Source organism: Terrapene carolina, unplaced genomic scaffold (assembly GCF_002925995.2).
Source record: "Terrapene carolina triunguis isolate 2854851 unplaced genomic scaffold, T_m_triunguis-2.0 Scaffold788, whole genome shotgun sequence".
Lineage (NCBI taxonomy): Eukaryota > Metazoa > Chordata > Testudines > Emydidae > Terrapene > Terrapene triunguis.
In genome coordinates this window covers 271528-288878 of record NW_020665139.1, presented here as the reverse complement: position 1 = coordinate 288878, position 17351 = coordinate 271528, and the positions used below count along the sequence as shown (strand labels likewise).

The window sequence follows — 17351 nt, the reverse complement described above, 5'->3', positions numbered from 1 at the left end:
TATGGATGGAATTAACTCTTTCCAGAAAGAACAGTGACATATTGACCAAGAAGCTATAGGCTGATATTAATTTCCATTCATTCCAAGGAAGAAATGGTCTAAATCCACTAGATTACATAGGAAAGTTCATTCTACATTTTTAAGATGAGCTATCAAAGATGCCTAAGTGAGTTAGGAGCTCAAATTGCATTATAGTCATGGGAAATTTGGTACCCAACTCCCTTAGGTTCTTTTGAAAATCTTCATCTTATTGGGTATTATAGCAAAGTACCTCTGCTGTTCTTCAAGTTGAGAGTCACTTACGGTCAGATTTTTAAAGGTATTTAGACACCTAACGTCTATTGATTTCAATAGGTGTTAGGAGCCTAAATACCTTAAAAAAACTGGTCTTTACTGTTTAATATTCATTGCTTTTGTTCTTTCCCTAGCCCATCACATTCCACTCACTGAGCGAAGTGCATATTCAGGCTTGAACTATTATTGCCCTTCTCCAGTATGGCAGGATAAATGGGATATGATCAATAAATGGTCTAAGCTGCCATGTCTGTACATGAGCCACCAGATAAATGGACTGCTGTTACATTGATTCATCTGATAAGATAGGGGTGGTAATAAAGGTCTGGTTTCTAGCCATGAGATAGCCAGCATTTGCCTCTGTGATTTGGATTCAAAAGATGGACTGGTAACAATGAGTGGTAGATGATTTAGTTGGGGATTGGTCCTGCTTTGAGCAGGGCGTTGGACTAGATGACCTCCTGAGGTCCCTTCTAACCCTAATATTCTAGGATTCTATGAGTTTTTGAACATTTATAGGATTAATTGCCAAAACTTGAGTCCTGTTTTAACTTTGTTCTTGTGATTATACTACAGGGTTTTTTTAATTGTCTCTACGTTCACCCCATGGCAGACACAGGCTGGAGAAATAAAACGTCCATCACGGAATTTGTCCTCCTGGGATTCGGGAAGGTCCCTGAACTACAGATCCTTCTCTTCCCTTTGTTCCTAGTGATCTATGTTGTGACCATGGCTGGGAACATCCTCATCGTTGTGTTAGTTGTGGCTGATCAGCACCTTCACACCCCCATGTACTTCTTCCTGGGGAACTTGTCCTGCTTGGAGACCTGCTACAGCTCAGCCATCCTGCCCAGGATGCTGGCCAGCCTCTTGACTAGGGACAGGACCATTTCTGTCCCTAGGTGTATTGCACAATTTTATTTTTTTGCTTCACTGGCAGCTACAGAATGTTGTCTCTTGTCCGCGATGTCTTATGACCGGTATTTAGCAATATGCAAACCCCTGCACTACGCAGCCCTTATGAACGGCCGGCTCTGCCTCCAGCTAGCAGCCGGATCTTGGCTAAGCGGCTGTCTGGCCACTCTCATCATATCATGCTTGATGTCACAGCTAACCTTCTGCAGCCCCAATGAAATTGACCATTTCTTCTGTGACTTCACCCCAGTAATAAAACTGGCCTGCAGTGACACCAACCTGATCTTGGTGTTGGATTTGCTCCTGGCATCTCTTTGCACGCTCTTCCCATTTCTGTTAACCCTGTTGTCTTATGTTTATATCATCGTCACCATCCTGAGAATCCCTTCCACCAGTGGCAGACAAAAGGCCTTTTCCACCTGCTCCTCGCACCTCATCGTGGTGACAACGTTCTATGGGACTATCATTATTGTCTACATGCTACCGAAATCTGACACGTTGAGAGACCTGAACAAAGTGTTCTCTGTCTTCTATTCTGTCCTGACCCCGCTGATCAACCCCCTCATCTACAGCCTGAGAAACAAGGAGGTCAAGGAGGCCCTGAGCAGAATGATCCATAAATGTGTGGCTTTCTCAAGAACTCAGACATCCCTAGCCAGTTCTTTTAGGCTGAAAACAAACCGAGATGACCTGAGCTGATTTACTGAGTTATAGGCACAAAGTCCATGAAATGAAACCTTAGCCTTATTGATGTCAATGGTAAATACCCCGCTTGGCTTCAGGGGGCTGGATTTCACATTATTTCATCTCTATCTTAGGCCAAATGAAAGATGAGTTACTAAAGTGATGACACACTGAGAATTTCTGACATGCATTCTCTTTTTGGCAGAGCAGGTATTGAATGCCTACCCCCACATCCCATGGAAAATTTTCTTTTTGAAACAGAAATTTTATAATTTATTATTTTTCCAATATTTTCATGACACCCCAAAATTAAAGTGTGTATGTTTTCAAGTTTGGGCTTTTTTTATATCAGTGTTTGCTTTTTCTTTGCCTTCCACTCCCCCATTTTTCACCTCTTTTTCCCTAATTTCCAGTGGTAACATGAAAAAAAAAAGAATTAAGGGATGAGGAAGCAGGGGGAATAAGAGGAGAATAAGGCAGAGAAACAAACAAAAAACAGTGACAAAACACCAAATGTTAAAAAAAAGTCCAAAATGTTTCAAATACATGAAAAATTCCTTCTTTCTGAAAGCTGCAAAATGAAACTTATTCCAAAACTTTCACCAGACATTCTTTACTATTTTTCAAACTGTTTATGTTTTGAGCCTTATATTTACAGTCTAATTTTTTTTTTCTTGGTAGTGGTGGTAAATTCAGATAGTGGTAGAGAAAGTTGTTAAATTCTGAGAATGTTTCAAGCCAAGTTGATGGGTGCTAAGTCAGGGATGCTTAACAGCAAAGGATAATTTCTGTGCATTTTACCAGTCGTATTTTAATATTTCTCTATGTTAGCAGATTCCTAATATTAAATAAAAGTGATTAACACAACGGGCTGTATTTTCATTAACTGTGGACCTGCAAATCTTATGTTGAATGGCTTTTGAAAGTATTCCATGAGGTCCCTTCCAACCCTGATATTCTATGATTCTATGATTTGGGATATTTTTCATGGATTTTTTTTTTCAATTTTTCAGTGAAACAACAATGGATTTTTCTTGTTTCCTTTCTGTTTTTTTTTTAAGTGGAAAAGGAAAAGGGAAGGATTAAAAAAATAACAGAATTCCCAGATGGGAAGAATAGCTGGCAAAAAATTGACCATGAAGAGATCTTCAAATGGCTACAGTTGAGCTAATAAAAATTGCTATGGATTTTACATGAAAAATTTTCAAATGAAATTATCTATTTGGGATATTTTTCATGGAATTTGTTCAGTTTTTCAATTAAACAAAATTAGATTTTTCCTGTTTCTTTTTTTTTTTTTTAAACTGGAAAAGAAGGGAGGAATGGGGAAAGGGAGGATAAGAAAAAACAGATTTTTTTTCTAGTTTTTGAGAACAGCAGACAAAAATCATCATTAATTTCACTGAAAAAAGAGAAGAAAGTAAAACGCTGACCAAAATTGTCCACCAAAAATTGTTTAGGTAACACAAAAGCCATGTTTAATAGACACAAATATGTTTGGACCTTATGTAGGGACATAAGCAGGAGAAATCTCCCACACCTGAACCTGAGCCTTTCACCATCTATGCCACATGCCCCCCACCAAATCACGACCCTTCATTGCATTCACAGATGGCAGATGCAAACAGCCAGCCTGCACACTTCACCAGCAGCACTGTTATCACTGTTACCTGAGCTAAGCCCAGCTGTAACCATCTCGGGCAAGGCAAGAGAAGAAGGCTCACTGGGCCCAGGGTTGTGGGGAGGTTGGGCAAACACAAAGATCCAGACTCAGATCACAGGTCAATGGAGACAGTCCAGATCCAGCTGGGGTTTTGCTGGGACACTACCAGAGGTGCACACATAGAACCGAGGCTGTTCCTGTGGCTGGGCATGTCAAATGGTCACCGAGAAGGGACTCAGCAGGTGATGCTGCTGGGCACAAGCCGCTTTGCTGATGCTAGCTGCACAGAGCAATTCAAAGGGAGGGAGCTGGTACAATGAATGTTCCCAAAAATGGTTGCCACAAGTGCGAAGCCGGTGAGGGTTAGTTCTCAGTGCACAGTCTCCAGTCCTTCCCAGGTGCTGTGGATAGCTCTACTGCTCCATGCAGGCCTCTCCTCTGGAGTGAGGCAAGGTGTGGCTAGAGGAAGTGGCTACCACCTCCCAACACGCAGAACTCCTGTGATGCCAAACACGGCAGCACTGGCTCAGTCACTGGGACATATCAGGGCATGGCCTGGGCAGAGAAACTGGCCACCAGTAAGAAGAATTGTGGGGCCTGAACATTGGGAATGGGATTATCCTAGGGGCCTATGGGAGTTTGGGTACTAACTCCCTTAGATCCAATTGACTATCTCAGTCTGTCTGCCCACTGGGGGGGTCACTCAGAGTAGCCTACATTTAGCCAGTACCATGGAAATGCATTGGATTGAGGGGAAACCCACTGCTCAACGACCAAGAGCAATTGCAGTTGTACCAGCTGTGATACTCACTATTGCTGTAATCATGCTGTTGTGCGATTTAGTTCCCAGTGGCTATCATTCAGAATAGAGCATACCCAGCAGAAGAGAAGACTTGAGAAAGGTGCAGATGTGCTTTTTAAGACCACTAGTGGGCAGACCTGTGTCAGGATTGGGAAAGGTGTGGCAGTGATGTACAATGGCCAGTGGATAGCAGCTGAAATGGAAGGGCAAGAAAGATGAAGCTACACTGCCAAATGACCATCAGAAGGGAGTTGCAAGAGAGGTCTCTCCCTCAAGCACATATGGCATCTGCAAAGCAACATTCTACAGATGGAGGTGGAGGTCCAGAAGCCATTTCAAGACCTTCTCCATGAAGTTGTGGAGATCACCCAGTTCACCTAGGAATCTGTATTTGGGGCACTATGTTATGGTATGGTGAATGGTTTGGAGGTTCTCACTGCAGTTGCACATAGGTGTGTCTTTGATTTCCCTCTTGTGCATCAAGTAGCCACATCATTTATGGTTTGTTCAGACGCAGGTCAATGTTGTCCAAAGTCTGCATGGCAGGTTGAAACCAAGAGAGTGGCTTGTTGAGTCAGTAATTACGTGCTTCTTTGGAAGGGTAGATAAGGTCCAGACAGTTTGCCATTCCCTGACCGGATCCAGAGACGTGAGGTGGTCACGTGTGCTCCATAGTGGTTCTTGTGATTTCAGGCCTTGTTGGGGTATGTTATCCATTACCTGCCGGATAGGAAGTTCTGGGTAGTCTTCGGCACATTTAAGTTCTCTGGCCGTGGCTATATCTGGATGGATAGTTGAATGTTCACTGTTTACTAATACAGGAAGAGGCAAGAAAGAGGAAGTTACACTGTCAAATGGTCATCAGAGGAAAGTAACAAGAGAAGTAAAGCTTTACAACAGAGACTACAGGGCATCAGTGTAAGTGGCCAGGAAAGACATGGACCGCCATGCTATGCATTGCCTGCTGGATAGCAGCATGTTAGGGGTGGGAACTGGGCTGTTATACTTCTCATTGACCACCAGGTGGCAGAAGGGAGCCAAGGGTAGGAAAGAGACCAATATAGCAAAAAATAAGCACTAGAGAGGAGAGCAGAGGGTAAAGATGGATGCTGTTATGCTGCATAATCTACACTAGGTTGCAGCAGAGTGAAAGACATGAGAAAGAGTCCGCTATATTGAATAGTGACCAACAGATTTCAGTAGAAGATAAAATAATGAGAAAGGGGCAATTATACGGCAAAACGTCCACTAGATGAGAAATGAGTAGCTATGTTCTGAAATGCCCACTAGATGGTCGAGGTTATTGAACATTAATAAAGAGATAGTGCACTGTAACAGCCCATCACCTGGGACAAGTGTCTTCCAAAAAATGTAAACTAGCATTTCATCATTATCTGAAATGTTTTCCCATTGGGATCATTCGACTTAAATAAATAAATAAATATAGCTTAAATAAATCACACTGGGCATTGTTAGCAACAAAGCTTTGGAAGCCTAAAACTAATCAACAGGGAGCTAGGTTACATGGGGATCTTATTTAAAAAGTGTGAAGGCATCACCAGATAACACAAAACTGTTCTTTGTAAATAGAGAGGGAGAAGTATATTTCCAAATATACTTGTTCCTTCAGAGAGATGCAGGTCTCTTTACTGAGAAAATCAAGTTCCTGAAGAACGAGGATTGACAAGAATCTCAGCCGTGGAACCAGAGTGATGGACACCAAACCCTGAGAAATAATAGCTCATTGAGTCAAGTTTGAGCTATCCTGTGGTTAGAGGTGAGCATCCAATCCCAGATTGCTACTACATTGTGTTAGTATATAGGCTGGTTTGTCAGCCTGAGATAGAATTTTGGTTTGACTTTTTTGATACTCTTATATCTTATACTAATATAGGTGAACAAAGGGATCCTTACTAATATGTGTAAACAGTGAACAAAGACACTGTGTGTTGCATTTCCCACAACCAGATGGGGCTTTTAGTACAATGAGAAAAGATAAGGGCTAGAGCTAAAGTATTACAGGGTATGGGGGGAGTGTAGTATATGAGCATATCCTCGAAGGCTGCCTGGCTCCTCTTTAAAGCCAATGTCAAGCAACCAGTTGGGAGGTGCAAGGGGCCATTCTCCAAATCTACATTGGATCTGCTGGCAGGAGCTTTGAGTTTTGTAGTGGATAAAAGGACGGCCTGTGACCAAAGGGTTGATCTGATCCTCGGTTGTATAAGCAGGAGAATCTCAAGTGGGAGAAGGGAGAATATAATCTGTATTTGACACTGCTGCAACTGCTAATTGTCCAGTTTTGGTGTCCACAATTCAAGAAGGATGCTGAGAAATTGAAGCGCCTTCAGAGGGAGCCAAGAGAATGATTAAAGATTAGAAAACCTGCCTTAGGCCTGACTTATACTTAAAGTTTAGATTGACACAGATACATTGCTCAGGGGTGGAAAAGTACTTCCCATTGCAGCAAGCTGCATCTACACTACAGGGTCAGCATGGCATAGCTACAGCGCCACAGCTGTGCCTCGGTAGTTCCCGTTGTGTAGACAAGCCCGTAGAGTGCAAGACTGCAGGAGCTCAATTGATTTAGCTTAACAGAGAGAAGGTTAAAGGGTGACTCAATCACAGTCTATAAGGACCTCCACAGGGAACAGAAATTTTCTTAAAGACTCATAGACTTTAACGTCAGAAGGGACTATTATGATCATCTAGTCTGACCTCCTGCACAACGCAGGCCACAGAATCTCACCCACCCACTCCTGTAACAAACCCCTAACCTATACCTGAGTTATTGAAGTCCTCAAATCGTGGTTTAAAGACCTCAAGGTGTAGAGAATCCTCCAGCAAGTGACCCATGCCCCACGCTGCAGAGGAAGGCGAAAAACCTCCAGGGCCTCTGCCAATCTGCCCTGGAGGAAAATTCTTTCCCAACCCCAAATATGACAATCAGTTAAACCCTGAGCATGTGGGCAAGACTCACCAGCCAGCACCCAGGAAAGAATTATCTGTAGTAACTCAGATCCCACCCCATCTAACATCCCATCACAGACCACTGGGCATATTTACCTGCTAATAATCAAAGATCAATTAATTGCCCAAATTAGGCTATCCCATCATACCATCCCCTCCATAAACTTATCAAGCTTAGTCTTGAAGCCAGATATGTCTTTTGCCCCCACTACTCCCCTTGGAAGGCTGTTCCAGAACTTCACTCCTCTAATGGTTAGAAACCTTCGTCTAATTTCAAGTCTAAACTTCCTAATGTCCAGTTTATATCCATTTCTTCTTGTGTCCACATTGGTACTAAGCTTAAATAATTCCTCTCCCTCCCTGATATTTATCCCTCTGATATATTTATAAAGAGCAATCATATCTCCCGTCAGCTGACAGTCTGGAAGATCTGCTCTAGGAATTATCTAGCAGACCAAAGTGTTACAAGATCCAATGAGTAAAGGTTAAAACTAGACAAATTCAAGCTGGAAAAAGGTGTAAATTTTAACTGTAAAGGTAATTATCCATTGGTACAGCTGACCTAGGGCTGGGGTGGCTTCTCCATCATTGACAACTTTTAAATCAAGATTGGATGTTTCTTTAAAAGGTCTCCTCTAGTTCAAACAGACATTGATTCAGGGAAGTCCCAAGACCTATGTTATACAGCAGGACAGATTATCACAATGGTCCCTTCTTGTCTTAAAATCTGTGCATCTGTGAATAAGGGGGAGCGAGGCATTGGCTGGCATATCAGACTGGCTGAGAGGCCGTGGTTGCAGGGGGCAACCTGTCTCATCTAGCCCCACTGCTTGCAGGTGTTCCTGGGTTAAGTGAAACATGCTTAAACTGGCAAGGAAAGGCTACATTTAATTAAGACAATATGCATCTTCTAACTAAGACAATATGATTTAGTTGGGGTTTGGTCCTGTTTGAGCAGGGGGTTGGAATATATGACCTCCTGAGGTCCCGTCCAACCCTGATATTCTATGATTCTATAATTCTAGTCTTAGTTCCATCTATATGGGCTTGGCTCTTTGAGTTCTTCTTCTCCATTCCAGTTTGTCTTGTCCCAGTTCCTTGGAAACTCAGCTAATCAGATCCTTTTCTATAACATTTATCCATCTAGTTTTGGGTCTTGCCCTCCACTTCTAAATTTGACACTCAATTTTATCCTACATATTCTTCCAATCTTCTCTTCACACTTCCAAACCATCTACGCCGGGATTCCCTCAGCCTTTGAATAATCGGTACCACCTTTGCATTTCCAAGCATGGTCCATCCTTGTGACTTCAAGCATCCATCTTAATATTTTCATTTTTGTTGTATTCTTGCCAGCAAGTTAAAAAAGTATGGATTGGATGAATTGACTATAAGGGGAATAGAAAGCTGGCTATATGGTTGCGCTTAACAGGTAGTGATCAATGGCTCAATGTCTAGTTGGCAGATGGTATTAAGCAGAGTGCCCCAGGGATCCGTCCTGTGGTTCGTTTTGTTCAACATCTTCATTAATGATCTGGAAGATGGCATGGATTGCACCCTCAGCAAGTTTGCAGATGACACTAAACTGGGAGGAGAGGTAGATACGCTGGAGGGTAGGGATAGGGTCCAGAGTGACCTAGACAAATTAAAGGATTGGGCCAAAAGAAATCTGATGAGGTTCAACAAGGACAAGTGCAGAGTTCTGCACTTAGGACGGAAGAATCCCATGCAGCAGCAGATAGAGGGAAGTGATTATTCCCCTCTATTCGGCATTGATGAGGCCTCATCTGGAGTACTGTGTCCAGTTTTGGGCCCCACACTACAAGAAGGATGTGGAAAAATTAGAAAGAGTCCAACGGAGGACAACAAAAATGATTAGGGGGCCAGAGCACATGACTTATGACTAGAGGCTGAGAGAACTGGGATTATTTTGTCTGCAGAAGAGAAGAATGATGGGGGATTTGATAGCTGCTTTCAACTACCTGAAGGGGGGTTCGAAAGAGGATGTAACTAAACTGTTCTCAGTGGTACCAGATGACAGAACAAGGAGTAATGGTCTCAAGTTGCAGTGGGAGAGGTTTAGTTTGGAGATTAGGAAAAACTATTTCATTAGGAGGGTGGTGAAGCACTGGAATGGCTTACCCAGAGAGGTGGTGGAATCTCCTTCCTTAGAGGCTTTTAAGGTCAGGCTTGACAAAGCCCTGGCTGGGATGATTTAGTTGGGGATTGGTCCTGCTTTGAGCAGGGGGTTGTACTAGATGACCTCCTGACGTCCCTTCCAACCCTGATATTCTATGATTCTATGATATGAAAGTGTAAGCCTTATTACTGTCTTGTGGATGTTGCTTTTCAATTTGATAGGCATTCTCCTATTCATTGTTGAGTTCATCATTATTCTGTATGATCAAACCTAGGTACTTGAACTTCTGTACCTTTGATAATGGCTGACTGGCTCCCGTTGTGTTCTGACAGGGTATCGCTGAATCTACAGACCATATACTCTGTTTTATTGCAGCTGGTTTTCATGCTGTTCCTTAAAACAATATGCACCTAGGCTTTTATTGCTTGAATCACATTTCTATGTACCAATCAATCATACCAGCCTGAGTAAACACAACGTTATGCTGATCGCAAGTTCTCAGAGAGGATTCCATAGCAGGGCCAAATCCAGCTGGTAAACATGGCTGGTGAAACAAGGGGTGCTGTAAACCTGGTGACCCGGTCTAAATGGGGGTGACCCGGTCTAAATGGGGGTAACCCACCAGGTTTCACTCTGAGAGGAGTTCAGGTGTAGGCCTGTCTCTTGGGGAGGAGAGCATGGTCTGAGGCACAGAACACCCCTGAGCTATACCATCGTCCCATAGCAACACCAGGCAGTATTAATATCAGCCTTTAACAGCGGGAGATCTTGAAACTAGAGCTAAGCAAATAACTCATTTTCTGGTTCACTGGCAGGGCAAAAAACTATCAGGAAAAATAAATCATTTTGGATGCAACTGAATTAAGAATTATGAAAATTTTCAGTTAATCAAAAAAAAATTCACTTTACGGTCAAATGAGACACGACTAGGAAGTGCCACTGTGAATGAGCATGAACAGTCATTGGGCCCAGGACCACAAGGGAGGGTGGTTCTATAGTTTGTGGTTAAGGCCCTCAGCTAGGAACTAGAAGGCCCAAGTTCAAATCCCTTCTCTTTCCCCATCAAGGCTGTTGAAGGAATCATAGGACTGGAAGACATCTTGAGAGGTCATCTAGTCAAGTTCTCTGTACTCATGGCAGGACTAAAGTATGATCTAGACCATCCCTGACAGGTGTTTGTCCAACCCGCTCTTAAAAATCTCCGATGATGGAGATTCCACAACTACCCTAGGAAATTTATTTCAGCTCTTAACCACCCTGACAGTTAGAAAGTTTTTCCTAATATCTAACCTAAACCTCCCTTGCTGCAATTTAAGCCCATTGCTTCTTGTCCTATCCTCTGAGCTTAAGAAGAACATTTTTTTTCTCCCTCCTCATTGTAACAACCTTTTATGTACTTGAAAGTTGAATTTGATACATTTTGATGGGAAGTTTTGGTTTCAACAACACATTTCACTGAAAAATTCCCAGCTAGGACTATGGTGGCCAACTTGTTGGGTACCTAATTTGCTTAGTATGCTATGAAAATCACAGCCTGAATATATGACATATTCATGTTAGAGAGCGGATTCTCAGCTGTGGACTGTGCATAATTTAATCACACTTTCAGCTTCTCCGACTCACACAATGAAAAGTGTTTTTAGCCATTATTAGTATTGTCAGAATACTAATACATTGTCCACTAAGGGTATGTCTACACTACCGCGGTAGTTCGACGGCTGGCAATCGAACTTCCGGGTTCGATTTATCGCGTCTGGTCTGGACGCGATAATTCGAACCAGGAAGTGCTCGCCGTCGACTGCGGTACTCCACCTCAGCGAGAGGAGTACCGCGGAGTCGACGGGGGAGCCTGCCTGCCGCGTGTGGACCGCGGTAAATTCGAACTAAGGTATGTCGACTTCAGCTACGTTATTCACGTAGCTGAAGTTGCGTACCTTAGATCGAATTGGGGTGTTAGTGTAGACCAGGCCTCAGATATTTTTGTATTTTAGAACTTGGTCATAATGTGAAATAACCATAGAGATAGATTCATAGATCTGCTAGATTCATAGATCTGAAGGACAGAAAGGACAGTTAGATATAGCCGCACCTAATCTGACCACCACGCCTAGACTTGTGGTGTCAAACACTTCTCAGAAATGGTCTCCCACACTTGGACAAAATTTGTCCTGGTTTAGTATGTCAGGAGATGAAATATGAGGCTACACAAACCAAATCTGTATGTGAGTCTAGATAGCCATCCAGTACTCAGACCCTTGACCATCATAATGAGTCCCTTGTCTGAGCTGAGAGAGGATGACAGGTTGTTAAACCTGCTGAGGAAAGCCTATCAATACTTTTTTTGTAAGCTGAGTCAAAATGCAAGCTCTATTATTGAACCTTCAGCTTCAGTGTCCCCACCTGTATGGCACAATAGGATGGAGTAAAATTTAAATATGTTTTGCCTGATCAAATTCAAGAGCTATTTCTCTCTTCTTCTTTTTCCCTCCTAGACACATGCCATGGCAAACAGAGAACGGGAAAATGAAACAGCTGTCACACAGTTCATCTTCCTATGGTTCAGGAATATCCCACAACTGCAGATCCTTCTCTTCCTGCTGTTTCTCATGATATACATTGTGACCATTGCTGGGAACATCCTCATTGTGGTGGTAGTTGTGGCTGATCAGCACCTTCACACCCCCATGTACTTCTTCCTGGGGAACTTGTCTTGCTTGGAGACCTGCTACACTTCCACCATCCTGCCCAGGGTACTGGCCAGTCTCCTGACTGGAGACAGAACCATTTCTGTCAGTGGCTGTATTGCGCAATTTTATTTTGCCAGTTTCTTTGCAGCTACTGAGTGCTACCTCCTAGCAATGATGTCTTACGATCGGTATTTAGCGATATGCAAACCTCTGCACTATGCAATGCTTATGAATGGCAGATTCTACCGCCAGCTAGCAGCTGGGTCATGGATAAATGGATGTCTGGCTATTGCCATCATAACATGCCTTATGTTACAACTAAATTTCTGTGGTCCCAATGAAATTGATCATTTCTTCTGTGAATCCACACAAATAATCAATCTCTGCTGTACTGACACCTACCTGATAGAGCTTGTCATTACAATCCTGGTTGTTCTATTCACCCTGCCTCCATTCACATTAACCATGGTGTCCTATGTTTGTATCATCTCCACTATCCTGACCATCCCTTCCACCACCAGGAGGCAGAAGACATTTTCCACCTGCTCCTCGCACCTTATTGTGGTGACAATGTTCTACGGGACACTAATGATCGTATATCTGCTGCCCAAAACCAACACGCTCAGAGACCTCAACAAAGTGTTCTCTGTCTTCTATACAATCCTGACCCCTATGACTAATCCCTTCATATACAGCCTGAGGAACAAAAAGGTGAAGGAGGCGCTGAGAAAAATTGTCTGTAAATGTTCAGATTTTACAAGAATTCCCAACTGATTTTTTTTAAGACTGAAAGGTGATGAGCGGAGCTGATGCACTGTTTAATACTCAGGATCTGTGCAGTGCTTATTTCTTGGTAGGTCTTTGGTAGTGTGAGCTTATAACACGCGAGGAGGGGCAAAGATTTGATAGTGTAATATCCATCAATACTAAAAACTAAAATTAAAAAAAATGAACTGTGTTTTACTTATTGATCATGGGAAGGCATATTTTAGCTAATTCCCTGCACCCAGCCACAGTGAGAATATAAAGTAAAATAAGAGTTTAGTCTTGAATTCTCAAATGATTCTAAGGGAGTTATGAGGCATTGCACAATAATATATGCTATGAAATTCATAGACTTATTTGCACCTATCTGGCACCTCCTGGCTACCAACCCAATATTCCTTAATCTAGGTCAAAGGGATGGTTGGTTGCTGAGGTAGGGAAGTATTTCAAATTTACTATCCCAATTTACAGCAGGACAGTTGCCACAGAAAATCTGTGGTTGAGCCAGTAATTGTAATGGGATCCCCAATGCTCGTGACCAGTGACTTATATACTAGACAGTTCTTCCACCTTTCATGATTATGCCACCCTGAATTTATTCTTTAAACTCTTATGCCTTCTACCGCTCAAAATATACTGAACTTGCAAACAGAAGGTAAGGATTAACAAATATGTTTTTATTTAGAAGTTAGGAATTGTAGAAAAGTGATAAGGGAAGCAAATGGACTGAAGACGAAATCTCTGGCCAGCAGAGTTCAGAACAATAAGAAGGATTTTTTAAATATATCAGGGACAAAAATAATTCTGACAATGATATGTGTTCATTACTGGATGGAAATGGTAGAATTATCAATAATTATGCAGAAAAGGCAGAAGTGTTCAATAAATATTTCTGTTCTGTATTTGGGAAAAAGCTGATGGTATGATCTCATCATATAGTGATTATACAGCTCTTTCCATTCTTCTATTTCTCTGGAGGATGTTAAAGAGATGCTACTAAAGTTAGACATTTTTATACCAGCAGGTCCAGATAACTTGCATCCAAAATTTTTAAAAGACCTGGGTAATTTTCAATAAGTCTTGGAGTACTGGGGAAATTCCAGAGGTCTGGAAGAAAAAGTAATGCAGATTTTTAAAAAAGGTAAATGGGACTTCGGTAATTGTAGGCCTGTTGGCCTGAGATCGATCCTGGGGAAGACAATGGAGTGACTGATATGGGACTGGATTAATAAAGAATTAAATGAGGCTATTGTAATTAATGCCAATCAACATGGCTTATGGAAAATAGATCCTGTTAAACTAACTTATTATCTTTTTTTAATAAGATTACAAATTTGGTTGATAGAGGTAATAGTGTTGATGTAATATACTTAGATTTCTGTAAGGCATTTGACTGTGTCGCACAACATTTTGATTAAGAAACTAGAATGATATAAAATTAACATGGCACACATTGAATGGATTAAAAACTGTCAACAGATAAGTCTCAAATTGTAATTGTAAATGGGGAATCACCGTTGTGTGGGTTTGTTTCTGCAGAGATTCTGGAGGGATAGGGTCTTGGCCTTACACTATTTAACTATCAATAACCTGGAAGGAAACTTAAAATCATCACTGATAAAGTTTGCAGATGATCCAAAAATTCAGGGAGTGGTAAATAATGAAGAGGACAGGTCACTGATTCAGATCAAACTGGATCGCTTGGTAAAGTGGGCACAAGCAAACAATTTGTGTTTTAATATGGCTAACAGCAAATGTATCCATCTAGGAACAAAGAGTGCAGACCATACTTACAGGATGGGGGACTCTATCCTGGGAAGCAGTGACTCTGAAAAACATTTTGGGGGTCATGGTGGATAATCAGCTGAACTTGAGCTCCCAGTAGCACACTGTGGCCAAAAGAGCTATTGCGATCCTGGGATGCATAAACAGGGGAATCTCGAGTAGGAGCAGAGAGGTTATTTTACCTCTAAATTTGGCACTGGTGCAACCCACTGCTGGAATCCTGTGTCCAGGTCTGGTGCTCAATATTCAAGAAATATGATGATAAACTGGACATGGCTCAGAGAAAAGTCATGATAATAAAAAGATTAGAAAACATGACTTATAATGCTAGCCTGAAGGAGCTCAATCTATTTAGCTTAACAAAGAGAAGATTCAGGGATGACTTGATCACATTCTATAAATATCTACATGGGGAACAAATATGTAATAATGGGCTCTTCGGTCTAGCAGAGAAAGGTCTAACATGAACCAATGGCTGGAAGTTGAAATAAGAAAAATTCAGACTGGAAAAACAGGATATATATTTTAACAGTGAGAGAAATTAACCATTGGAACAATTTACCAACGTTGTGGTGGATTCTCCATCACTGACCATTTTTAACTCAAGTTTGGATGTTTTTGTAGAAAATCTGCTCTAGGAATTATTTTGGGGGAATTCTATGGCCTGTGTGATACAGGAGGTCAGACTAGATGATCACTATGGTCCCTGCTGGCCTTGGAATATATGAATCTATTCACTGTAATAGCCACTGGATGGCAAAAAGGCAACTGATGACAAAATGACCATATAATGACTACCAGATGGCAGCAGAGGAGAAAGGATGTGGAAAAGGTTGTTATGCTGTATAATAGGCACTAGCGGATGAAGGGTGGGAATGGGTAGTTATACCGTATAATGGGCACTAGGGGCAGCAGAGGGTGGGGGTGGGGAAGGGACGGCTATACTGTCTAATCGGCACTAGGGGCAGCAGAGGGTAGGGATGGGGAAGGGGTGGCTTATTGCACCAGCTCCCTCCCTTTGAACTGCTCTGTGCAACTGAAATCAAAAGAGCAGCTTGTTCCCGACAGTGTCACCTCCTGAGTCCCTTCTCAGTGACCATTTGGCTAACTCCATTTGGTGGTGGTGCCAGGTTGAGGGGAATCAAGATGGAACCTAAATTTGATCAGCTGAATCACCAAAGTTTGGTGGTGACCTCCAAAGATACGGTAGGTGTCCCAACAAGGGTGCAGGGCACGGAATCCATTCCAAGAGGTGTTATTGTTAAATACAGAACAAAATTGAAATGCTGATAATCTCTTGTATGTGTACGTTGTTCACTACTCCCACAATAAACAAAACTGATGATGCTAAATTAAACTAATTTGGTGGGAATTATCCTAAGATCGTTAAAAATAATAATTAGCGCTGGACAATAGTTTTTGGAAGGAATGTTCTTTCCCCCCGGAAAATGGTGTTTAATTGAAATCATGGGAAAATGTCGATTTCCATGAAATTTTGCTTTGGAAAAAAATGAAATGAAGCATTTTGATAAACACTCTGTTCAGATCTTATCAGAATGACACATTTGAAGCTTTCATTTTGAAATGACTTTTCGTTTTGGGACTTATTTTAATGCTAAAGTCATGAATAGGACGTGTACTTTGCATTATTGGCAGCAGCAAGGATCAGCCACCTCACAGCTGAGTGCCTTAGCCCCCAGACTGTGAGATATGCTATTATACAGCTCCTTCAATCTCTGCTCTTGAAGATGTTCCACTTTGTATTGAATAAGTAGAGAGAATGGACTAGAGAGAGAGAAAGAGAGGTCAGCATATGAATGACTCTATAGCTTCGTGGTTTGAGCACCCATCCAGGATGCAGAAACCCCAGTTCCAGTCCCTCTGCTCCAATGGATCTTTCATTATTTATCTAGAGTGGAACAGCTTCACCCCACAATATCCCATAGCCCACCGGTTAGAGTATTCATTTATGAGATGGCAGAGACCTCATCACATCCCTTCTGAACATAGGGTGGGCTTGAGCTGGGGGGTCTCCTGTGTGAGTGCCATAACTATGCTAAAAGTTCTCCTCCCCCCCACCCCAGATCATTGCAAAAAATACCTAGACACCTAACTCCAAGAGAGGGTTCACAGCTGAGAATCCCAAGCAGAGGGAGGTGTCTGCCTGGATGTAGGCACCGAACTTCCTGAGAGGGACAGGGTTTAGTAAATATCCCTTGTCTTGGTATCTCCCATTGGCTAACTTAGGCAGGTCCCAACCTAGCATGCTGGCTTTTGTGGATCTCCTTCTCAGGCCCCTGGCTCTCCCCACGTAGGGTGCTTGGATGCCAAAGTGAGGGTTTGGGGACTCCACTAATTAGCTAGGCATCTAAAAGTGAGGTGTTGCAACACCTAAGTCTCTTCGTGGATATGAACTCTCTCTCTCCAGGGTGTAACAGGACAAGGACCAGAAGATACTCTCACGGGAGGATGTGCTGAAAATAGAGCAGGTTGCAATTTCCCAAGAGAATATTTACTGTCACCCATGTTAGATTGTCCCTTTCTCATACCTATGACTGTGGAATAGATAACATCTCTCAATAATTCCTCTTTTAGCTGTGTCTTTACACATTCTGGAATACCCCCTCCATCCCTGCTCCATAGTTGTCT

At 42.3% G+C, this 17351-nt stretch overlaps 2 protein-coding genes across 2 annotated transcripts; both read left to right on the top strand.

Moving 5' to 3' along the window:
- Window positions 1-900: 900 nt before the first annotated feature.
- Window positions 901-1908, top strand: LOC112115218 (olfactory receptor 6N1-like). Its single transcript, XM_024212244.1, has one exon. It carries the CDS (start codon window positions 901-903, stop codon window positions 1906-1908), a length of 1008 nt encoding a protein of 335 aa, XP_024068012.1.
- A 10058-nt stretch (window positions 1909-11966) lies between these two features.
- On the top strand, window positions 11967-12926 carry LOC112115219 (olfactory receptor 10A7-like). The gene has a single exon (XM_024212245.2). It carries the CDS (start codon window positions 11967-11969, stop codon window positions 12924-12926), a length of 960 nt encoding a protein of 319 aa, XP_024068013.2.
- Window positions 12927-17351: the final 4425 nt, after the last annotated feature.

Coding starts and splice junctions, on each gene's coding strand:
- LOC112115218 (XM_024212244.1), top strand. CDS start 901: ATGGCAGACACAGGCTGGAGAAATAAAACGTCCATCACGGAATTTGTC.
- LOC112115219 (XM_024212245.2), top strand. CDS start 11,967: ATGGCAAACAGAGAACGGGAAAATGAAACAGCTGTCACACAGTTCATC.